Source organism: Pseudopodoces humilis, chromosome 7 (assembly GCF_049639895.1).
Source record: "Pseudopodoces humilis isolate 2021_Gansu_Grassland_sample_001 chromosome 7, ASM4963989v1, whole genome shotgun sequence".
Taxonomy (NCBI): domain Eukaryota; kingdom Metazoa; phylum Chordata; class Aves; order Passeriformes; family Paridae; genus Pseudopodoces; species Pseudopodoces humilis.
Window position 1 is genome coordinate 40,126,186 of NC_142206.1, and position 24,280 is coordinate 40,150,465.

At 55.8% G+C, this 24,280-nt stretch overlaps 2 protein-coding genes across 3 annotated transcripts; both read right to left on the reverse strand.

Moving 5' to 3' along the window:
• Positions 1–1,719: 1,719 nt before the first annotated feature.
• Positions 1,720–9,546, reverse strand: RPS6KL1 (ribosomal protein S6 kinase like 1). Its single transcript, XM_005520405.3, has 10 exons — positions 9,293–9,546; positions 8,891–9,015; positions 8,033–8,125; positions 7,179–7,226; positions 6,323–6,455; positions 4,037–4,945; positions 3,138–3,227; positions 2,904–2,986; positions 2,528–2,623; positions 1,720–2,400 (listed from the first exon to the last, which is right to left on the reverse strand). The coding sequence occupies exons 1-10, from the start codon at positions 9,528–9,530 to the stop codon at positions 2,290–2,292; spliced, it is 1,926 nt and encodes a 641-aa protein (XP_005520462.2). The 5' UTR covers positions 9,531–9,546; the 3' UTR covers positions 1,720–2,289.
• A 3,764-nt stretch (positions 9,547–13,310) lies between these two features.
• On the reverse strand, positions 13,311–20,523 carry PGF (placental growth factor). Of its 2 annotated transcripts, none has more exons than XM_014249722.2 (7): positions 20,393–20,523; positions 20,196–20,235; positions 19,359–19,555; positions 17,853–17,929; positions 16,184–16,213; positions 16,074–16,093; positions 13,311–15,523 (listed from the first exon to the last, which is right to left on the reverse strand). In XM_014249722.2, exons 1-7 carry the CDS (start codon positions 20,456–20,458, stop codon positions 15,459–15,461), a joined length of 495 nt encoding a protein of 164 aa, XP_014105197.2. In that variant the 5' UTR covers positions 20,459–20,523; the 3' UTR covers positions 13,311–15,458. The 2 variants fall into 2 exon arrangements, with proteins under 2 accessions (XP_014105197.2, XP_005520461.1); XM_005520404.3 differs by having other exon boundaries at positions 16,031–16,093.
• Positions 20,524–24,280: the final 3,757 nt, after the last annotated feature.

The window sequence follows — 24,280 nt, forward strand, 5'->3', positions numbered from 1 at the left end:
CTGCTGCAGCAGGGGAGAGTTGTAGTTCATGCAGGTGTGGAAAAGACTGTTGAAGAGGGAGAAAGGAAACAAGAACAAGGAACAGTGGAAGCTGGCTGTGATGCTGGGTGTTTCCCCAAGAAGCAGACCTTGTTGGGACAAAACAGAATCTTTCCTGGATCATGGCAGGGTTTTCCCAGCTCTGACATGAGCTTCAGAGATGGTTCACTCTTCCCAGCCACAGGTGAAGAGGGCAGTCCCTTCTAACAGAAAATGATTGGACTCACAGCTGCCATGTGGATGAAAGGGAGAGCAGTTCCTAGTAGTGGTGCCTGCATTTTCCTGGCAGCTAAGGACAAAAACAGAGTGCAGAGTCAGCTTTTTTTTCTGGCCCTGGCTAAGGTAGGTTAGGGCAAGCAGAAAAAACTTCCTTGTTCTGGGAAGGGTAGAGAGTCTAATGCTTGCACAAATAAGTTGCGTGGAAGAGAAGGTTTTGATTAAAAACTGCTGCTTGCACTCAGCCTCTCTGCTGGTTTAGGATACAGAGGGTCCACCTTCACTTTGTATATAAGCCTGGGGAAGCCTTTATTCTGTCTGGAGCTGCAATAAATGAGGCCTTTGCACCAACTGGGAAAGGAATATACAATCAAGGTCTTAAAATTATGCAGTTTAGCAAACTGCTTTATTTAATCTGCCCTGTCAAGGTATGCTGTAAGAGGGTAGTGCTTGAAACTTCTTTTTGACTCTTGGGTGACACCCATGGCACTGAGTTGCAAGATGCCATGCCGTGGCTTTGGACACGGGGTCCTTCCTGAACCTCCTCTGAATCACAGGACTAGGGAGCTGGTACACAGGTGTGCAAGGCTGCAGCTGGAGGGTTCAGCCAGTGTGAACTGCCATGGTGAAGAAAAGCCCCAGGCTTAGCTGCTCCTGCTCTCTGGCCTTCTGTGGCAGTAGTGGTCAGCTCCTTGCTCAGTCCTCCAGTTTCTGCACAGCAATTGAGGTGTCCATACCTTTGCTGCTGTAGGAGATGAGTTTCTCTAGAGCTCTGCTTCCCTCTGGTGGGCAAGCACACCTGCTGCTGCCTGGGAGGGTGTCTTTTCTGCTGAGTGCAAGCAGGAGCTGGAAGCAGCTGGCCACAGAGACGTGCTGCTGGTACCAGTAATTCCTTACTGTGGGAGGGAAGTGAGCAGTGTGAGGGGGTGCTGGGAGAGGAGGGCCAGAACTGCACCACTGCCATTGTGAGCTCATCCTTCAGCCTGTGGCTTTGACTTGCACAGCTGAGCACAGCATCCTCCACTTCAGGCTGTCAGCAGACACACCTGTTTGTGCTGCTTTTCCTTTAATCCAGAGTTTGTACACTTGGCCTTCTTCCCTCTGTGCTGCCTCTCAGTGTTCACCCCTTCAAATCCTCACTGTGTTGCCTATCAAGGATGCCCATGTTCAAAGCATGGCTGCTGTCCTGCCAGTGGAAAGGAAGGCTGGAGCCACAACATACAACAATGCCGAAAGGCTGGAAGCAGCCATGCAGACCTGAGGTGCTGTGGGGCAGGCAGGAGCACGGGGCAGAAGGCCAGGCATTCAGTGCCACCTTCTGGGGTTTGGCTGCAGGCTGCTGCTGGCTGGGGGTGACACCAACCCAGAGCTCTGAGGCAGGTTTCACAAACAGATTTGGTGCTCTCTGTCACTTATCAGGCTTGGCCTACACCTGGCTGGTGCAGCTCAGAAACAAAAGGACACTTCTCTAAGTGATACTGAATAGTTTATTTTTTTCAGAGGGCAAGGGGGAGAAGAGCAGAGGGCTCCTTGTGTCACCCCTGCAGCAGGGATGACCCACACACACATGCATTCAGGGAAGGGCAGAGACCACGGGCTTGGGCTCCAGCCAGCAGGGCCCAGAGGGGCTGCATTTGAAAGCCACAAAAAGTAACAGAGCAGGGGAGTCACTGTGGTAGCAGCAGAGATAAAAAACACAGGGAGTTCCAGGGCAAGGTGCTGAACTGAGGAAGGGATGCCCCAAGAAGGGGAACACCACCACTTCCCAGAGGTGGGCACCCAGGTTCCTTTTCCCACCAGAGAGGACCTGGAGAAGACAACCTGGCCCAGCATGATGCCTCCTCTTTGGAGATGCCAACAAACAGAAGCAGAGACAGAAGGACATGTAAGGCTGCAAAACCTCATGTGTACCCCACCTCAGGGCCGCCTTTGAGGCAAGCCTTCCCCAGCAGGCAGTGCTGCCTGTGCCACCTGGGGTCACAACTGCCAGGGAAGCAGCTCAGGGCCCAGCTCCTTGGGGGAAGGACAGCCTGCCTAGCCCACCAGCTTGTTCCATGGGACTGTGCTGAAGAAGGAGTGAGACTTCAGCTTTGTTATGCCACCTCCTCCAGAGCCCAAGCGCTGTTTTGGATTGTACTGCAGGAGCTGCAGAGAAAAGCAGTGGGAAAGGAAGATGGGGAAATGGGGGACACTGGAAAATGTACCCAGACTGGAACCTGCCTTTCCCCAACCTCTAGTCCCATTCTCCCTCCCATTCACCCAAGCCACTCACCTCAGTGAGCAGCGATGTCGCAGCCAGGCTGAGGCCCTCTGGCAGATGCAGCTGGGTGTGAGGCTGAATCCCTGATGGATGGTTTTGTGAGAGTGGCTGCAGGAGATAGAGGGTGATGGTAAACAGAGGCATCCAGGAGGAGAGGAGCACCCTGTTGAGTCTTCATTGCCACATAAACCCCAGGCCTACACACCAGCATTTAAAAGCCAGGGCCCTTAACACCCAGAGACCAGGCACAGGCACTGGGAATCACATCTGAAGGAACCTGGCCAAGAACTGAGGTGCCAGCAGGGCAAGGCACCCTCCCAGCCCTATACAGAAGGCAGCCATTGAGCCTTCTCCTCCCCTGTCCTTGCATAGCTTCTCAGCCTCTTACCACTCCTGTCAGCAACTCATACAAGAGAGAGCCAAAGCTCCAGCAGTCAGCTGCTTCAGTGGGCTCCGTGATCCCCCCCACTTCTGCAGAAAGACACAGAGAGGGGTTAGAGCTGGAGGCAGGGAGCACCAGTGGCCACAGTGCTGGGCACATCTCGCTGCCTGCAGAAGCCCCCTCTCTCCAGTTGGTGCCACTGGGCAGAGAGCTGGAGAAGCCATGGGACACATCCATTACCTGGAGCGCTGTACAGCTCTTCTCGTGCCTGGCTGCAGTACTGGGGCTCCACCTCTGTCCACTGGCCAAAGAAGGTGAGACGGACATGACCTGCAGAGCGGCACCAGAGTCAAAAGCAGGAAGGTTAGGACAAGAAGACTTTGGCATGAAGCCATATCCCTGCCACTGGGAACCAGTGCACTGGGTCCCTGTCATGCCCTGAACACACAGAGGCACTGAGCATCCCCTGGCACCACACCCCCCACCTCTCCCCTGCTGACCTCCCAGTGCTTGCCCAAGGTGCCCAGCAGGTGAGACTGCTTAGGTGAGCACCAAGCTCACAGGTCTCAGTGCAGGCTGTGTTGAGGAAATCAGTAGGTTTTAAAGGGGAAGATTAGCTTTCTCCTTCCAAATCTCTCTGCATTTTTCTTTTCTTAAGCAATTTGTAGCTCTCTAGTTTGTCCCAGATGTTGCCAGCTGAGCAGGGACTTGCACTGACAGCAATACCCATGTCTTAGAGGGATGGCATGGCTCCAGAACATCCCCAGCAGGCAGTTACTATAAGCAGGGGAAAACTAACCCACTAGTCCTGCTAACCTCAGGCACAGCTCCCCTGGTCTCAGCTGAGGTCAGGATTTCTGAGGCAGCCAACCCCCACATGGGAGCAGGGGCAATGCATTTCTGTGGCTATGGCCCTTGACTCTCCTGCTGCAGAGCCATCTCTTGTAATAATTACTTGGAAAACCTAAGTGAATCATCACACTTACAATTTCAGAAAAAACAGACCTTCCCAGACTCCCACCCTCCTCCAAAGCAAACACAAGAAAGTCCACATCTTCTGGAAATGGGGCAAGCAGAAGTCTCCCAGATGGGAGACCAATTTCCTCCTCCTTGGGGCAGCAGCATGGGGCATTACCTACCAGCTGTATCAAGCAGCAGGTTCCTGGGGTTGAGGTCACAGCACAATACACCCTGTTGGTGGAGTCCCTCTAAGGCCAGGAGGATTTCTGCTGCCCACAGCTGCACCTGCTCTTCCTTTACAGCCCAGGCTCTCCGGATGTTCCCATGGGAAGCCAAAACCCTGCATTGTCCTGGTGGTGGCTGTTTGCTGAGCCGGCCAGAGGTCAGGCTTGCTCCCCACGAGGGCTCCCACACGGCTGGGTCAGGCACACTGGGTTTGCCAGAGCTGGACAGGGCAACTCCTGCAGGAAGCTGCCTCTCACCCAAGGTCAGGAGGGGCTGAGCCTGGGAGGCCTCAGACACTTTCTGAGTCGGCAGTTCCCCTGCCCCTGGCTGGCCCCCTCTCACAGTCTTTGGTACAGGGACAAACCCCTGGGGAAGCCTAGGGCCTTGTTGGGAGGCTGTTCTCTCAGAGATGCAGCCTGTGCTGCTGGTTAGATCATTCCATGGGTAGACAACCAGGCCCTGGCTGGCAAGGTGGCCAGGGCATTTGTCTGAGGCTGGTGAAAAATGGTCCACAACACCAGACACAGTCTGCGTCACACTCAGATCCTGTCCTCCAGGTGCAGCCACCCTGCCACCAGCAGGAGCCAGGAGAAGCTGGCAGTGGTTTCCTGAGCCAGAGTCTGTGGGGCCAGGGGACTGCTCCTGCGGTAGTGAGGCATCAGTGTTTCCCAATACTCGGTAGTTCACAGCACCTAGGAGGCCACTGCCTGTCCAAACAGGGAGGATGGATACTTGGCTGCCACCCTGGGAGTTTCCCACACCATCCTCTGTGCCATGGTCCCTCAGGGCCTGAATGGTGTTTGAATTGGCACAGTCCTGCTGGACACAATACTTGGAGCGGAGGTGAGACCACAGTGTCTCCCCTGGAAAGCAGAAAGGAGAACAAGTGATGAGGCAGAAAGTATCCCTTCTATATCCCTCATTCCCCCACTGTCGACATGGCCCATTCAGGCCCAGGCCAAGGCTCACACAGTGGTATCGTGACTGAGCATCACTCATCTCCCCAGCAGCAAAGCTCAAGTCCATGCAGAATACACCCCGGCCCTACAAGCACACCATGCCCAATGCCACAACTTCCCTAGGACCTGGCACACCTAAGCCCCATTCCCTCCTCCTAGCAGCCCTCTCCCCATTCTGCACAGTCTCCTTGATCCCACCTCTGCCACTTCCATGTCACAGACAAGCCACATATTCACAAATGCTCCTGATCCCACTGCTATTCCCACTTTCCCCTGAAAGCCTTTCCTTCCTGTGTGACAGAAATTCCAGAGAGCTCCCACAGCATGGCATGAGGCCATGGGTCAGCAATGAGCCAGAGCAGCAAACCCTGGAGCCCACAGCATATTGCCAGGGCTTCCCAGCCTCACTACATTCAGTGCTGGCTTCTTTCTGTGTACTTATCCTATAGCAATGCACAAGGAGTTGAGCCTGCTCTCCAACACACCTCAGCCTCCATTTGTCATTACTGGACTCCAGCTGCTGCTCACTACACATCCATTCAACCAGCAGAGAGTAAATAAGCTTTGTGGGGCAAGTCTCCACCTTGTCATACTTCTTCACCAGGACCTGGGACAACCTCAAGTATGACTCCTTGACATACCCAAACCCCAGTATGCTCATTGCCCTTTATGCCCTAATTTTCCACCTCCTCTCTTGGGTATGATCCCAAAATCTGGTGCGACCTTTTGTAACACACCAAAAAAAAAAAAACAAATATAAAGTTCTTGTCAAAAGATTGTTTTGTTCTACAACATTCAGGTGAACTACATCTCTTAATTTTCCTTCTCCATCACATTCTTGTTATGGTCAGACAATGCCAGAAAAATGAAGTTTTTCTTTTCAAGACGCTGGATCACATCAACCTCATCACCTAAAGGCATGACTGCTCCCTCCCATGAGGCCCAGTGGCTCATCTCTCTGAAGTCTAAGGCTGGTTTCCACATAACACACCCACCCACACACAACCTCTTTTTCCTTGTAGGTCTCCTTAGGCCCATTTCTAGGTTACGTCCCCTGCCAGTTCTGATCAAACCTCTGCAATTCACAGCTGAGCAGCTCTGTTCACTAAGCCTTCAAGCCCTGGTACCCATCAGCCTTCTATGAAGAAGACAGCTTACGCTATCACTATAAAAAAACAGTCCCAAAACAAGAGGAGAAACATACTTCAGATTTTAAAGACAGGACAGTTAGGGATGAACCAGGATGCTTCACAGATGGGAGGCAAGGCTGTCCTCACTCACCCTGCACGTGCTCCAGGTGGAGGAAGATGGAGTCCTCACTCACATAGTAGCACAACAGCTTGACCATGAAGGGGACCCCATGAGGGATGATGGTCTGTCGCTCACGGGTCTCAACGTGGGATTTGGGGAGGCTCTGAGGAGGTACAGGTAGATGGGTGCTACAGCACAGTAGGACTTGGACTCTGTGCAGCCTAGCACCTGGCAGGGCTGGAGCCAGACAGACAGGAGTGTGCCTTCCGCCACGTCACCCATGATGGAGCTCCCCAGTCTGCACAAACTTGCGGCTCATATGGAATCTGTCAGTCCCCAGCAGCCAGCTGGGATAAGGCAGCACTCTGCAAAGCTCTGCCAAGGTAGGGCCCTCCCCATCTGCACTGTGGGACCCAGAGGCCACAGCTGCTCCAGAGCAGCGATTCCTCTGCAACCACCCTGCTCCCTTTCAGGGATGAACCTGCCATCCCAGCCCTTTCTCCTCTTCCCCTGGAAATGATGCTTCTCCCTCTCATGCCAGATTCTCCTTATCCAGTTATTGAAGTACTTCATTGTTAGTTCCAAAGGCACTGAAAAATACTCTAGGACTTGTACTGAGCACACCTCACAACCCGTTTCAGGGGCTGACCCAGTTTAACACAGGCTTGAAGTGTTAGAAGTCAGAGAAACAGCTGACCAAGGAGAACCACTTCCCTTCTGATCACAGAGGATAGCTGAGACAGCCAGAAGATTTTTGAACCATGAACTTTGTCCAGCCTCTGAGAGCTGCTATTTTTTATCCTCTCGTCTGCCCCAGCCATCAGCTTGGACAAGGTGGCCCCAGCCTGAGAGGGAGAAGCAGGCAGATGAAACTGAAAACACCCACCTTGAGTATAAAGGTCTCACCAGTGGCTGGATCCTGGACAATCTGCACCTGGGACAGTATACACAGTACTGGTCAGAAGTGGTGACCCAACACACAGCCTACAGGAATGACCCAAGGGACTCAACTCTGGAACTGAAACTAACTCCCACCCAATTGGAAGAGTTTTGTGAGGCTCAGACCCCTACTCCTGAAAGACAAAGCACAGGTTATTGGCAAGGAGATAGCCATGCAGCCAAGAAGCAGGAAATTAATTAAACCAAGAGGTGGCTCCCATGCCTGTTTTACTTCCTTCACACTGAAGGGTTTCACAGTGCTCTTTCTGGGCTCAAATCTAGGCCTCAGAAGGACAGGAGGATCACATCAGTCCTGACAAACTGAGTTGTGTGAACAGCAGCAGAGAGAAATGTACCATGTGTGTGTGGATACAGTAAGCCTGGCATCTTCACTCCAAGATAATGAATTTCTAATTAGCTTATTCATCCAGATAGTTCAGCTTCTGCTGAAATCTAGATTATCCACAGGAGTCCACCATTGTGGCACCTGGGCATCAAACACAGTTGCATATGTGGGAAAGGACAAGATGCATAAACCTCCCTGTAAATGTCTTGGGAGGTCTGGTAAGCAAAAGTAATGGGGACATTAACAGATTTCCCAATTAACTCCTTAAGGGGTCTTGAGCCCTCTCCTATTAATATTTCTGGGTGGGAATGGTGTAGATGGATACCCCAACGTTGCTTGATGAATGTGCTGAGGGCTGGCACCCCCATTCCAGCTGCTAGGACCCTCCAGCTTATGCTCCCTTTGATCCAGCCCCAGCCTCAGCCTCAGCCCCCGTCTCCAGGTGTAGTCATTACCTTATCAATCACTCCCACAACCTTACACCGTCTCAGGTTCTCCACTGCTGAGCTCAGTGTCCTGATCGGCCGGAAGCGTAGGCTGCTGTAGCCCTGCAAGATGATAAGAGAAGAGGATGTAGGACCTAGAAATGCACTTGTCCATTACAGTGGGTGTAAAAAGTCCCCGCATTTTCCAGACGAGGCAGCAATACTGCTCAGCTGGTCAGCATGCAGAGACAACACTCCAAAGGCCATGATTCACTTGTGGTATCAGCTGGACCATTTCCTTGGCCAACCCCTGCATTTCTAAACTTTTTTGGGAAAACTTGCACTTGCAGCAGAGGTAAAAATCACAAAATTTTAAGCTAGACCTAGACTGTTTCAACATTAAGGGGATCTGTGTGGATGGTAGTCTTTCTCCCTGCATTCTTCCCACTAGGCTCTGACCTTGCCCTGCCTCACTCCCTGCTCCCTTCTTTAACCACCTCCTTCCCACAATGCAGAAAGCAGTCATTGCCTTTACTTTCCATACAGATGGAAACGGTGAGAGATAGGAAGATTTTTAACATTTGACAGGGTGATTCCCTGCGGTGGCTTCAGCCTCCACAAAAATGTCCACACCCACTATGGTGGCAGCAAGCTAAGCATACACGCTTTGGAGCGTGGGGTCCTGGAAGCGCCCCCTCGGCTCCTTTATCCACTGGCAGGCCAGCACACTCGGCAGCGTGGTGTGCCTGCCTTTTTCTCTACACCATCTTAGTGTGGCATCCGGCCGAGGCAGACAAGGAGGACCACTGGGGTTGTTTTATCTGCGTGTCCGCGCCCCCACCCCGTTTCCCAGCGCCGCAGACCCGCGGCCCCAGGCCAGCCCCTCACCGTGGCGGTGTTGCTGCCGCCCCCCGCCGCCCGCTGCAGGTGGCAATTGAAGATTTCCTCGGCGCGCCGCAGGTACTGGGTGATCTTCCTTTTCACGGCCTCCCGGCGCTCCTTGTTGGGGTCAACTGCGGTGGGTGCAAAGGGCGGCTGTGAGGGGCCCGGCTCGGCCCAGGGGGACTGGCCACAGTCCCCAGGGGGATGCCCCAGCCCTCCCACCCTCCTCCCGGTAGGGATGCACTCCCTGCCTCCGTGCCCGCAACACACTCCCTAGAGGGATTTTCCCGTCTCCTTGTCATTCTCCCTGCAGGGATACCTTGGCCCCTCACGGGACTCCCGATAAGAATGCCCTGGTTCCCTGGCTGGTGTCCCCGGAGGGGATGCCCCGGGAGGCCGCACACACACCCTGCACGCCGCGGAGCAGCACGTCCACGCCGTTCTGGTAGTGGTTGAAGGCCTCCTCATAGTCCTCGCTGACGTCCCGCTCCAGCGCCAGCCGCAGCTGCCGCGCCGCCTCCACCAGGTAATCGCGGCGCCCGCCGCCCTCGGGCCCGGCCGGCACCACGCGGCCCCGCAGCTGCCCCAGGTACACTCGGGCCTGCGCCAGCGCCCGGGAGCAGGGCTCGGCCTCCGCCCGGCTCATGGCCCCGCGCCGCCGGGACACCGCCAGCGGGGCTGCGGGCTCCGCCGGGGAGCGACGCACGCCTCGGGCCCTTCGCTCACCGGCACGGCCCCCCCGGCACGGCCCCCGGCCCCGCCGCCCCCGCGGTGCCGCACCTGGGACGGGCGGCCGCCAGCATCCCCCGGCGCCGCCGGGCGGAGCGGCAGGGGCGCGGCGGGGGCGGGCTGTGCTGATTGGCCGCGGATGAGATCATCATCATCATCATCATCATCATCATCATCATCATCATCACCATCGCCCCCCGCGGGGTCCGTGCCGGGTCCCCCCGCCGGGGTCCCGCCCCCGCCCGAGGCAGGCGCTCCACCTCTCCGTTAAAGCGCGCTGAGCGCCGTCGCTCCACTTGCTTTATTGTCATCCTTATTCACCACTAATTGCTCTTAATTAACCAAGCTCCCGTTCATTAAGTGATGCCTTTTGCCGCCGCGTTTCCCTCCTCCCATAAGGCGTAATTAGCTGTGTTTTAGTTAGCCTTTGTCTCTGCCGTTGGCCCGACAGGTGCACCCATTCCAGCAGCTCCCCACTGCCACAGTTAAGGTGGTGGGTGTCCTCGTCACTTCATCATGGCCAGCCCAGAGTACCCCTGGCTCTTCCCAATTTCCTCTTTCAAGTTTGTGCCGTTGGCCCTGACACTGGGGTCTCAGCTAGCCCTTCTACCAGCTCTTACAGACTCCTTGGGTTTTACAAATTTATTCCGAATATGCACCACAGGGAGCATCACCACAAATGCATTAAGGTGCAACGAAGTGACAGCATAATCGAGATCCCAGCTGGTGGTTAACATGCTTTGTATGTGGAAAATACCAGTCTTCGCTTTATCATAAAAACATGTATTCCTGCCCTCCTGGCCTGGCTTTTGCTTGGAAGGCCAGGAGGCCTTGCAGGGTCTGCTAGATCACTGCAGCTATTAGCAAAGGAGATTTGCTGAACCAGGAGTGCCCAAGTGGTTACTACCAGCTGGCCAACTGGTTTGCTGTGTCTGAGGGATCCCAGGTTAAATAACTGCCTTACCACAGGCATGGCAGGGCCCCTGCAAAGGGAGGAGGGCTGGAATGAAATCTAAGGAATACCCTTAGAAAAACTGTGCTGAGATTGTTTGGAAGAGGGAAGCTCCTGCATCTTTGCCCATCCCTTGCTAGCCTATGCACGTGTCCCATTGCAATAGGAAATGATGCTAAGATGGGGGTTTCCTTTTTGTCAGGAGCTGCCCTGTGCTGTACCATTACAGCCACACCAGCCTGGTCAGTCACACTGTTCAGCCCCTGCTGGGCCTGGTACTTGCTGTGGGACTGGCAGAGGGGGAACCAGTTTGTGGCAGACCTGTGGTTACTTCACACCCTGCACACACTTGGAGGGGATCTCCCCAGGCTCAGGTCCCCATGGTAGCTTTTTTGCACAGCCCAGCCTGTTAACAACAGAACAGGACAGCAGAGCCTGTGCCCACAGCTCAGCTCAGCATCCAGCAGCCAAACACTGCCTCTCTTACAAAGACCATCTCTTTGGCTGTATGAAGGTATTAAGTGTGCCTCAGAGGGCAGGCCTAGGCAGATGCAAAGCCATCTGCTTTGTAAGACAGCTCAATGCCCAAACATGATCGGTGTGCTTGATTCTCTGGTTTCTCCTCAAAATGCTTCCAGGTTCCTTTTCCAACCGCTGCCTAACAGAGACCAGTTTTTTCTGCCTAACCTATTTATATCTCACAGTCTCTGAGGTCTTTTATTTCCCACCAGAGACTGGAGGCTCCTCCTTGAAGGAGAACCAGGGATGAGAACAGGGGTGCTGCTGGCACGACTCACCTGCCTGGCTTCAGCAGATCTGTGTGGACCTGGAGAGGACAGAGCACAGGAAAACCACAAAATCCAGCACAATGTATCTATAGAGTGGTTTGGATATTGAGGTGATGGGATATTGAGGGAGATGTGAGGAGTTGCCAGGAGGGTACTCAGGTACTCAGGTAACTCAGTTAAGTTCTTCATCAAATACCTCTGAAGTGGCCAGAAGAGAGAGAGCCGAAGGCATCAGCAGGAAGCGCCTCAGGGATGTTCCTGTGAGGAAAAGCCTTGCAAGGGAAGAAGACTTGTACCAGCCCTGAGGCACAACTGCCTTTACCTGTGGGCTTCCAGGTTTGCATGTCAGTGCTGGACAGAGTACATTAAATTTGGGAGATTACTTTTAGATTAACCTGTTAAAGAGCTTGTGGTCCTTGCTGGGAAGTGGGAACTGCCAAAGCAAAACCAGCACAGACAAATAACAGGGAGAGGAGTGAGAGCTGCCTTTTTTCTCACAGGCTGAAATTGACACATGAGAGCTGGCAAAAGCTTAAAATATGCTGAGATTGCAAATATCACTGGCTTCAACAGGCAGGATTTTGCCAAACTTTGTGAGGGTGCAAAAGACTTGCAAGTCACAGTCAAGAAGTTAGGACCTCAGTGATTCTTTATTTGCATGGAGACGTGGGAGAACTGCACAGGCATGGCCAGGAGATGCTGCTGGGTGGCAGAGCTCTGATGGCATCATTTGCTCAGGGAGACCAGAAGTAAACAGGGAAGTTTTAACAGCAAAGATGCTATATCTCTGGGCCAGTCCCCACATCACCTTTACAGTTACTTTCCAAAAATTGTAAAATTTTGTTCCTGGTGCATAAGGCCACTTTATATTTTGTCTCCCTATAACTATCCTCCTAAACCATCTCACTGCAGCTCTGGCTCCTAAAGCCTTATTAAACAAACCTTTGCCCTGTGAGGCTGGAAGATGCAGGGAACCCAGGGACGCTGATAACCCAGCGGTGTGCTGCTCCTGGGCTCTGTGGGACAGCTGCCTCTCTGCAAGACGTACACAGGCAGGTAAAGGATGAGGGATTTGGGAGCACTGCAGCTGGAACATGTTTTCTGCCTGTCCATGGTGGATGCTGCTGGCTTTGGGGCTGGGATATGTCAGGGTCCCTTTACAAGGGCACCAGTCTCCCCCTGCAGCCCCGCACTGCAGTGCCTGGGGGACATGGGGGTCTGTAGATGTTGCTGCCCAGAGTGCTCACATGTCTGCTGTGGCCAAGGAGGGCTGCCAGGAGTAGAGTGGTATAAAAAAGCTACAACTGGAACCACACAGAGGAGGGACAGGCAGACAGTGGTTGGTCCCCTTGAGGGGAAACATTGAACACAAGCCCTGAAGTCAGGAAGCCCTCTCTCCCCATCAGAGCAGCAGTCCCCCATCCTGATCTTTATATCTCCATTGGCTGTGGTGTCCTGCTGGGAGTCACTGCCACCCTGGGATGAGGAGGGTCTTAGGGCTCTCCCCTCTGGCAGGGATGGGAAAAGGAGCTTTCCCTGGGCGTGTGATGCCTGCAGCAGTCACAGGGACTTCAGAGCTAGGGTTCATTGGGTTCCTGTCACCTCCATGGAGCTGGAGGGAGCCCTGACAGCTGAAGATGCAGCTCCCAAACCTCTTGTGTAAGTGCTGTATGATGCCCTGCTCATCACAGCTGCAGTGGGACAGCCACATCCCTCCCAGGAGTCACATTCTTGCTGTCCAACACCCCGTGCCATGGGAGGAGCAGGGGACAAGGCCACACACAGCACCCAGGCAGCTCAGGTGATGGAGGGAGAGAAGAAACACAGGAGTCTGTGCAAGGCAGGTGCCTGGCCCTGCCATGTCTGATGGGCAGAGCTGCCTGGAATATCTCAGTGCCAGGCAGCAGCCAAAGAGGTGACACCAGGAATTGTTTGGAAAAGCCACTGTGTGTTAGTGTGCTTGAATTTGTTTTAATCCTAATCATCAGTCTTCATAAACTTATTTTTATTAATTAACATATTTTGATTTATGTAACTTCCTTTTTTAAACATTTAATACTACCAGGATATTAAAAACAATACAGAAACCATCACATACATCCTCAAGTGCTGCACATGGTTCTCCTTGGCCTCAGAGCAAAACCAGCCAGGCAGAAATGACACACAGTGATAGGGAAAGCCTGTGTATACCAGGCCACCACATGGTCCACACAGACTTTGAGCGATATGGGAAGGGGAGAGGCGAGTTCCCCTCATCTGTGAGGTAGTGAAGGAGGAACTTCATGGGCTGTTTTTGAGGCAAAGCCCATGTAGGCTGTGCTCCAGGATACTGGAAATGGCCTGGAAATGGGATCCAAAAGGGAATCCAGCAAGCTCCTGAAGGATGTGCCCAGCTGCACGGTTACAACTCCCACAGTCCATTCCCTGCTACATGGTGGCAGTCTGCAGGTTCACATCACCTCAACACCCACCTCCAGCTTCCCCTGACAGGGATCTGCCCTGTCCCCATGTCCTTGTGCCAGCCTCAGGCAACACCAGCATTATGGCTTAAAGAATCATAACGTAAACCCTGTTACAGGCAGCCCTGGCAGATGTGGGAGGAAGCTACCTTGGACCCCAATTCTTGCTGCATTAGGCTCCACCCTTATTCCTCAGAGCAGAATAAACCACAGGTCACGTCATTTAAGGGTAACCTTGAAGCCTTTGCAGATCTTGCCCTCCAGTCTTCTATTTGAAGATTTCAAGAATGACTCTTGATTTTGTTTTAACCCCGTGCCAGGAGTGCCCCACAACTATGCAGGTGCCAACTCGCCCTGGGGTTTCCAGCTACCTGCACTGCTCCAGGATACAGCTTGCACAGATCAGCATGGGATGCATTTGGCAGACAGCCCCAGACCCCCTGCAGCAGTGGTGGAAATGGGGACAGGAAGAGCCCCAGGAGAACTGTTTAAAGCATGGAAAACCAGGAGCTGTGGCTTCTCCTTAGACCTGGACAGAGACCCAGCTGAGTGGAGAAAGCAGCAAACAGCCACCTCGATGAGGGCTACCAGCTCCTTATAGCCTGAGGGTATTCCCAGTAAGGAAAGGGGGCCCCAGGCCAGCCTGTCCCCATGCCAGGTAAATGACCCTTGGTGGGGTATTTCCTGAGTGGGCAGCCTGCCCTCCACTGCCCTAAACTTTGCATCAGCCCTGCCAGGGAGAACAGGACACTGAGCCAGATATTTGGACTGGGGTGAGAACAGGATGGGTGTGGTGAACAGGGAGAGGTACCAGTCCCACACTGTGGTGTGGAGGGGAAGGGCAGCTCGCCCAAGGGTGCCCAACTGAACTCCAGCACATGGATAGCCCCCAGCCCAGGGAGCAACCTGCTGGTTGCCCATCTCCAGCATCACACCAAGGGCAGCCCCTTGGTGCTGCAGGATCAGTGATGGGGACAAACCCTGGGTCACTGCCCTCCTCCAGCCTGAGTGGGTGTCCATGGGGAAGTTCCCTGCCTTGCTGGAAAGCAGACAGGAGCTGCCAGCTCCCATGTCTGACCAGCTTTTATTCAGCAGGGCAAAGCTGGGATGTAGCTGTGATACAACAGGAGTCCAAGTTCCCTTCTGTTCCCAACCAGGACAGCTTCCCAGGCAAGCTCCCTGGCACCTGCCTGGGCTGCCCCATGCCAAAGCTGGGACGGATGCAGCCCTACCGCCTTGCCTGCCCCAGATTTCCTTCCTCCCCAGCTGCAGAGCACTGGCAGGACAGAGAAGTTTTGCAGGTGCAGCCCTGTGAGCCATCTCCACTCACTCCCACATCATGCTGTCTTCCCCAGCCAGTTCCAGCAGCACATCCACCAGCTCGGCTCCTCATTGTCCCCAGAATGTTCTCAAACACCAACACACTGCTTGAGCTCCTCATCTTCAGCCCCAGGCTTGGTCACAAGTCCTTTTTGCTTGCTGCCAATGGGGCAGATGGGGCAAGGGAGTCCTTGGTTCCAGGCTGTGTTCCCACCAGGGCCAAGCAAGAGTACAGTCAGCTCTTCCATGCTGGAGTCCTGCTCCCCACTGCAGCTTGGAGGGACGTGACTCCACAAGCCCCCCACGCAGGGGCAAAGTTAGCTGGCTCAAATCCAGGTGGCAGGAGCGAGGCTGGGGGCAGGGCAGAGGCTACCTGCGTGGTGTGCCACACCTGCAAAGACAGCGTGGCATGGGGTGAGCACTGCCAGCATGGGAGGCTCACCTGCTCTGCATCCCCTTCTTTGTGCCTGGCCCCTCTGACACTGAGCTGCAGGGGTAGGGACTGCAGGCAGCCTCTTCATGGGGAGGAGTGATGCCGAAGGGGCTGGTGCTAGCTTGACCCCCAAGAGCGGGCTTCAGACAAAAGGGGGAAATGCTAGAGGAAAGTGCTAGCCACAGGTGTCATACCTCAAAAGTGCCCACAATGAGTCCAGTCTGTTACAGCAAGGAGTTTGAGAAAGTGACATAAAAGACGGAAAGAGTAGAGTAACCCAAACAACAATCAGTCAAGGACAGCAGTAAGGACACAGCTGGAGGACAAAAGGAGGCTGAAACTGGAAATCTATGGACAAACCTTTCACTGCTCAGTGTCAGTAAAGCTCTAACTGCTTCATGAAGACACTCATCCTAAGAAAATTAACCAAGAAGACACCACCCATACCTGCCCCTGCTCACTTACAGTTCACAGTCTTTCCGTCCCTTCTTGTCTTGTCTTCTCTTACCTCGGCCCTTGGACCTCCTCCTTCAAAAGGAAAGTACCAGAAGAAAGGCTGATGTGTGGGAGCTGAGACCCACAATCCCAGCCAGTAGCAATGCCCCTGATGTCACTTACCTTCCCAACCTCATCAGGTCCTGCCGAGGCCTGCAGAGAGGGAAAAATGACAGAGAGAAGTGGTTGTTGGGCAGTGCTGCGTGTTGAGCTGGAGGAGCTGGCCCACTGACATGCCCCAGTGCACAGCCCAATCTACCTGTTATCATTCATGTTTAAAGCAAACACAATATCTCTTCTCTTGACTGGACCAGCTCCTCAGTCAGGAGTCGATTGCAGCAGGCAGAGAGAAGGCAGAGACAGCTCAGGGGCTGCTCAGCTTGGGGGACTACCCTGGGGATGTGACATTTTGCCAGTGAGGCTGGGGAGGGCAAGTTCAGTCCTAGCTGCTCTCAGTGACAGCTTTCACATCTCATAGTTAAACAAGGTGCAACATCCTGAGTAACAAACATGGGGGATTTGCTGCAAAGTCTCAGTGGTGGGTTCTCAGCCATGACATCCCCCCCCACAGGGGTCACAGCCAGGACGTCTGCCACGCCTACATTAACTACAAAAGGGAGCAACGTACAGGTGTGGAAAGCGGATTAGGAAGAAGCCAAAAACTGCTGCAGAAGGCAGCCTGCACAAGTGCTCACAGGAGATCCCCTGGGAGTTACCCTAGGCAGGAAAACCACAAAAGGCTTAGGAAATTCCCTGCATGGGAAATAGCTGGAAGGAGAGGAGGCGAGGAACACATCTGCTTCTTCCCACTCCCCCTTCTGCATCTACTGACAGACATCCCAGACAGAGACTCTGTGGAGCTGGGTCTGCTCCAGTACAGCTGCTCATAAAACTGCAGGGGAATACCAATCTGGGAATCCTCAGGATCTTCTTCCAGGCAAGGATCATGTCTAATGGCTGCCCAGCAGGACACTCATCCCCCAGTTTTCGCAATACTAAGTCACTCTGGATCATGATGAAGATTGATTACCAGGACCCCCCATGCAGGCAATGCTGGAGTCTCTATGGCAATGAGCAGCTGCAGGCAGCATCAGAGCTGCTCCCACAGCACTGCAGTCCTCAGGCAGAGTCCCCATCCTGCCCAGGTTTTCACCACTTTTGGGACACAGTGAGCACCCCATGGGGTTGACTAGGTGCCAGGAGTCTGTGGCAGGTTGGTGCTGCACATCCAGGTCTGTGCCAGGCTGGCACTGCACGTTTTAAGCATGCATTTGTTGTCTTGGATGTAAACCTCTGCTGTACCCCTAGGTCTGTATGGGGGAGCCTCCCTTAAATGGTGGTCAAAGACTCAGGTGTTGAGCTTTCTTTTTGAGCCACGGTCACACTCAGGCATGCCAAGCCATGAAGCTCCCTGCTGAGCCACCACCTTGGATGTGCTGTCACACACCAAATACCTGCCTCAGAGCCACCAGCCTTGCTCCATTACCCACAGGCAGATCCTCTGGCTGAAGGAGCATATACCAGGCATGCCAAGGCAGCTGCAGGGATGGGGAGCACAGCCCTGCAGATGATGCATGGTGCCTGACCTTTCTTCACAGCAGCATGTGCCCCCTCCTCTGCAGGGAGCAGTGCAGAGATGTGGTGCAGCCTGCAGCTGAACAAGGGCCACAAGCACCAGCAAACCCTAGTGCAAAGACAGCAAGAAGGGGTCCCAGCACAGCCAGGATTCCCACAGGGCATCCCTGTTCCACACACAGAGTGAGCTGGCAGGGTTGCACCCAGGAGTCCCTACCTGCACTCGCACTGCTTGTGCTCGGTGAACGCCATCTCCACATAGGGTGCCTCCCCGTTTGGCTTTATCTTCAGGAGCTGAAAGAAGAGCAAAGGTTACTTCTCAGGCAGTGGCAGGAGGGGGCTGGAAGGGCTCCTGCACCACTGCCTTGCCACCCCAGGCTCTTGGGAAGATGCATGTCTAACCTGTTCCTCGGGACCTCCAACAACAGAGACTCCACCTCCACACGTAGGCAGTACTGGCCAGGCCCAGCTGCCCCAGCAGCTTGGGAGGCTCGGCTAGTGCCGCCCCATGTCTTCAGGGCTTTCATTTAAGTCCCGTGGTCTTGGGATTTCCCAGCCTTTGAAAATTTTTTTTCAGTCTCTGCCTTACTGGAAAGCTTTCACGTATCTGACCCCTTTGCACACCTCTCTTCTCTGACAGAAATATCCCCATGGCCATATTTTTCAGACCAATCCCATCACTGCTGCCTCCTCCTGGACCCCTTTCCTATAGCACTGAGTTGGAATTCACTGGCATCAGTACCACAGGGCCTCCTCAGTCCAGGAGTACAGGATTTGCCCTGTCACAGGTCACAGCCCAGCCTGAAGTTCAGGCTGGACATCCAAGGGCCTCATAGAGTATGTTCATCATTAGTGTAATCCAATGTGATCCAAAGTACCCCCTGCAGAAGTGTCTGGAATTTCCACCCTGTACACAGCAGCAGGATCCCTCCCATAGAGGGAGATCTGTGATTGGGGAGCTGCCTCCTGTTCACACCAGGCTTTTGATCCACCTCAGCCAAGAGATTTTGGAAACTGCCATCCTGCCTTCCGACACATTTTCATCCTCAGAGAGACCAAAATCACCGGTGATTTATTGCAGGCATTCCCAAGTCCATCATCCATGGCAAAGCAGAGCTTTTCCCTGGTCCCTGCAGCATCAGCAGGTTGGTCTCTGGCAGCTCAGTGCAAGAGCTTCCTGGTACATGGGGAAGAGTCAAACGTCCCAGGATCTCCCACCCCACATCTCACAGCTCACACAGTGGTGACTGAAAACACAGTTGGCTCAGCCCTTCATGCTCACCATGCCCCACTGTGGGGGCATTCACTGTCAGCACCACCCCAAGCATCACCTGATACAGGAGAGCCTCACTCCTCCCTTTGATTCAAGGGCAATACCTACTTTGCAGGCAGTCACGGGCAACTGGAACACCCCCCAGCCCCACCACAGGACTGGAAAGGTCATGAAAAATGGCAGCAACGAGCAAGACAGACCACACAGAGAGAAGTCTGGGAAGGAGGGAGTGAGGCCAGTACCACCAGGAGTGACGCCTGACCTCAGGGGCAAGCCCAAAGAGCAGGCAGAGGGACCCTACTGGCCCGGCATGCATTTGGGCAGTTTTAAGTCCTCTCCTTGCAAGCCACACTGCTACAAAAAGGATGCAAAGCTGCAAGGTCACCGGCGCTTGGTGAGCAGCCCTCCAGCTCTCCCGCACAGCCCCGGCCCCGCAGCAGCAGCACGTACCTGCAGGGTGACCGTGCTTGTCTCCACGGGGACGCAGCGGAGACCCTCGTCCCCACAACAGCCTCCACAGCGCTGCAGGGAGACGCAGGAGGGTCGGAAAATGTACTCCACCTCGTTAGGGAATTCGGTGATGACGTCCACCAGCTGCTCCAGAGGCCGGCAGAAACTACGATTCCAGATCTCCCGAAAGGTCAGGACTGCAAGAGAAAGGGACAGGGACTCTAAGGAAGCGCCCAGAGAGGCAGAGCCCAGCCGGGCCGCTGTCGGGGCAGGTGCAGCAGCCGCGGGGGGGTCCTGCAGCCATCACGGAGCACAGGGAAGCAAAGGACCACCTTGTGCTCCCAGTAAGTCCGTCCTGTACACCCGCACTGTGCGGGGGCTTACACAGCCACTCCGACAGGCCCTTTCTCCCTCTATCCGCCAGCTCCGTCTCCTGCCCAGGCACTCAGCTCACCCCCACCTCCGCCGCGCAGGGGCTCCCCCGCTCCTCGCACCTCGCTCGGCCGGACAGCCGTGCCCTGGGGCTTTCCAGCAGGGAGAGCTGAAGCGGAGCGCTCCCACCCGGGACCCCGCATGCCGGCACCGGAGGGGCGGCAGTCGGGACTGGGCTGCGCTCCGCTCCGGCCCGCGGCGGTGCCCGGTGCCCGAGGCGGGCGGGGGGAATCAGGCTGCTCCGAGTTTCGGAAGAGTCCCCGCTGCCTCTCCGGTTGTCATCACGGGACTCAGGAGGTAACTCAGCCCCGGGTGGTACCCAGCGCGCCCTGACCTTGTGCGAAGCCCTCCCTGTGTTGCTGCCCCCTCCGAGCCGGGGCACCGGAGCTCCCACTGCCAACTCACCGTGTGACTCCGTGCTGGCGGTCCCCCGTTCCTCCGGGGCCTGCGGGGAAGGAAAGGCGAGCTCTGGAGGGGCGGCACGAGGCGACCCGCCGCCGCCCCCCACCCAGCACCGGGAGGAGCTGTCCCGGCCACCCCGGGCAGGGCACTGGGGGCCCAGGCTGCCCTTGCCCCGACCCTCTCCACCCCTCGGCTCTCACCGGGGCGGGCGGTGCCCCCAGCGTCCCGGCCACCAACAACCGCAGGAAGGCGCCGAGCAGCCGCATCGCCGCTCCCGCCGCCCCGGTACAGACTCGGCTCCGCCACTACCGCCCTGCCGCCCCCGGCATGCCGCCCCCCCGCCGGGCCACCGGCCCCGCCGTGCCGCCTCCGCCGCCGCCGGGCCATGGGAGAGCGCCCCGCTCCGCCGCCGTATTTCACCGCCACCGCCCCGCCGCTGCCCCGCCCCGGCCCCGCCGCGGGGCGGGAGCAGGTGCCCGGCCCCGGCGGCCGCGGGGACGGCCGGTGCTCCCGGGCGCGGCGGAGTCCCCTCCTCCAGCGGCCCCGCGCAGCCCCCGGCCATCACTCCATCGGGCTGCCCCGGAGCTTCTATTCACCGACCCGTGCCCGGTGAATCCCCGGCCGGCGAGATCCACCGGGGTTGTGTCGGGCTTCTCGGCTTGCTGTTTTCCCTGCTCCCTGCCCATCCACTCAGTCTGTGCCCACCTGGCTCCCCTGCTCCCATACAACTGGCCCTTTCACACCCATTCTCTTCATTCCTCTACTGATGCCCTGCTCCCACTCAGACATCCCGTTTCCATCCACCCCTTCCCCTCAAGCTGCCCCGTGCGCGTTCCATCAGCCTTTGGACCCCTGTCAGAGGGTTTCCAGCCCTGCCTAGCCTCAGGGACAGCATCCCGCGTCTGGTCTACAGCTCGGGAGGGAAGGGTGCACAGCAGGTCTGGGGTCAAACCCTGCTGCCAACCCAAAGGAGCTCTGTGGCCTTTTCTGTTCTATTTTTAAGCCCCAGAGGCCAGGGAAGCTGGAACTATGGGAGGTGTGATGAGATGCCAACAGGCAACACGATCCCCCGTGGGCTGCAGGTCCCAGGGAAATAACGGGCTCTGTGTCCGTGCCAGGATTCACGTTTCTGTCCTCCTGGGAGAGTGGGAAGGCTGCTTCAGGGCTTTCCTACCCAACACTATGTGAGGTCTGTCCCAGCAGCATGAGGATGGCAGCAATCCGCTCCCAGCCCTGTAGGATCTGTCCCCAGGGGATACAGGACATGCCAGCCGCCTGTCCCGAGCCCCGCTGGGCCATGCAAGTGGCAGTGACTCAGGCGCCAGCTGGAGCTGGGCTCAGTCAGGAGCTTCTAGGCATTGGTACCGCTGAGTGTGTGACAAAGCTGCTGGAGCAAGGCCTGGCAAATTAGCATGGAGATGCTGCAGAGATAAGCACACAAAAATCCCAGCCCCACCGCGGGGAGGGTGTGCTGCAGTTCATCACTCAGCGGCACAGCACCAACTCCGCAGCTGCCGGGGGCTGCAGCGGCGGCATTCAGTGCCTGTACACACTCCACTGTCCTGGCTGGGCGGCAAAGAGCAGGCAACATCCTTAGTGTGATGACTGGAGCATGCCTGTGCTCTCCCTCTGCCACCCTACAGACCCTCCTGGGACAGGGGACCCCCTCCCCACTTCCCCAGGGATAGTTGTGAGATGGGGTGAAGAGAGCATTTCCTCCCACCCGAGAGCAGAGGCTGCCCTGAGCAGCAGCTGCTGCCAACTCACTGGACAGACAGAATCCTGTTATTGCAAAGACCGTGACCACACGGGGCCTCATGCCTGTCCTTGCAGGAAGGTCCCTTGGGGCCACCTCAGACACAAGGCCAGCCTCTGGCGCTGGAGCAAAGGGCTCTCCCCCAGGAGCTGTGTGGCTGGGGAGATCAGCCCTTAATTGCTGAGTGCAGTCCTGTTCCTGGTCTGAAGCTATTTCCTCAGAGGCCTTGGGCAGAGTTTACATTCCTGGGATGAGCATCCACTTTCTAGGCAGTGTGGAACAGAGACAGGAGAAGAGAAATAATATTTGGACACCGGTAACCTGTGATCAGCAACATCCTCCTGCATATGGGAGAAACATCAGGCTGGCTGGGGTCACAGTTGCTTGCTTTCCCCTCTGCCATTCTCCTCCCCAGGGGGCCAAATTTGCCCTTCCCCAGCTGCAGGATAGGGCTGGAGGTCGATGCTATAAATGCACTAGCATGTCCCTCATGTTGCCTCCCACTCGGCTCTGGGGAGCAGAGTTACGCACTTTGGGAACAAGGGACAGAGGAAGCTCAAGGAACCAGACAGGGATGTAGGGCAAATAGAGACATTTCTTTAAAGAGCAAATGCCTCCCATGCAGTGGCTGCTGACTGAGAGTATCACCTCGAATATGCCGCTGTCTGCCTGTGCCACCTCCCTGCCCTGCTCGCAGAGCTGGTGATGGTGTGTCCTTGCTGTGGGTGAGCCCTGGCTGTCAGGTGGGGAAGGCCAGCCCTGGCACCCAGCTGCAAGCATGCCACAGCACAGCCCTGCCAGGGAACAGGGTTGCCTCCGTGCCTCCTACACCTGCAGAGTGAGGGGCAAGAGCAGGGCCCCTGGCTGCCCCTGAGCACTGGAGGAGTCCAGAGCAAGCAGCTGCTCTTCCCTGCAAAACCCCACGGCCCCATTTCAGCATCAGAGTTCTCTCACGGGCATCTTATCCCCTGCAAAATCCCACCTTTGGCATCTCATGTGGAAAGAACCCAACAAAAACATGTCCCTGCCTCATTCTTAAGCTGACTGTAGCCAGGACCTCCTGTGTCACCCCTGAAGCCCTCAGAGAACACCTCTGAAATCTTCAGGGCACCTCATTGTTTTTGTTCTGCTGCTACTTAGGACACAGGACTCAGCCCCATCAAAGCTATAGGCTTCTACCAAAGGAAGGCCAAACCATCCACAATCCAGTGCCTGGCACAGTCACCCTCCAGTGTTATACCCCAGTAGGCAAGAACCCTGCCAGCAGCTCCCTGTCCTGCACTGTGACTGGTCTCCTGAGGCCAAAGCGGCATGAGGATGTAGGGCACCAGGCTCCTCACACCTTCCTGTCATCCCAGAGCCCCCATGTGTCACCCTCACTGTTTCATTCGATTGCTTTCTCTGGTTCTGTGATCTCTTCTTAGAAAGTCTCCTAAGCTCCACTATCAGTGAGCCAGTCCATAGCTAGCACTGAGACAAACCAGGTCAATCACCTGCAGTTTGTGTCCCCACAGTGAGAATGAGGATGGGATTGGTCTGGCTGGGGCATCCCCAGCTCCAGCTTCTTGGCACAGAGGGAACCCAGGCCTCTGTCTCAGGAGACTGCTGCTGATTTCTGAGAAATGCAGGACTCTCCAGTGCCCTTACAGGCAAACAGAGCGGCACCAGTGACCCCTGAACAGTCAGTGTTGCTCCTCAAGGAAACAGCTTGCAAACAACCTGCCTGGGCACCTGGGTCCTGAAGGACTCCTCAGAGATGTGCTGCAGCAGCTCCAACTTGGAGATGCCCTCGGCATCCCCTGTCGCTGGCGGCTGGCTGAGGTGGCGTCAGTGCCTCTCCCAGCCCAGGTGTGCAGCGGGATGTGTTTGCTGAGGGGGAGGCTGACAATAGGGGGAAATGGGCCGGGCTGTGCACCCCAATGGTGGTGGCTCACAGCCCCGGCCACTGCTGCCCGCGGCAGGCGGAAGCGTCCGGCCTTAGTCAGCCCCGGCCGCACGTGGCAGGAACTCTGCTGTTTGTTTTGGTTCCTGGGGAGGGGAGCTCAGCCTCCCTGGGGACCCACAACCAAATCTGCAGGCACCTGACATCCAGCTCCATGCCTGGGGACATCAGGGTCTGGTCCCCATGGGTCACGGGCACTGCAGGCTGGCCTAGGTCAGACACGAGTTTTGGGGGGGCATGGCATGTGCACTGGGATTGCCTGAGAGCGCTCCAGGCAGAGAACCCAGGCAAGGGGAATCCTTGGCAAGCCTGGGTACTGCTTTCAGACACAAATCCCTGATGGGGGCAGGGACTGCCAGCCCCAAGCCCTGGGAAGGCACGGCCCTCATG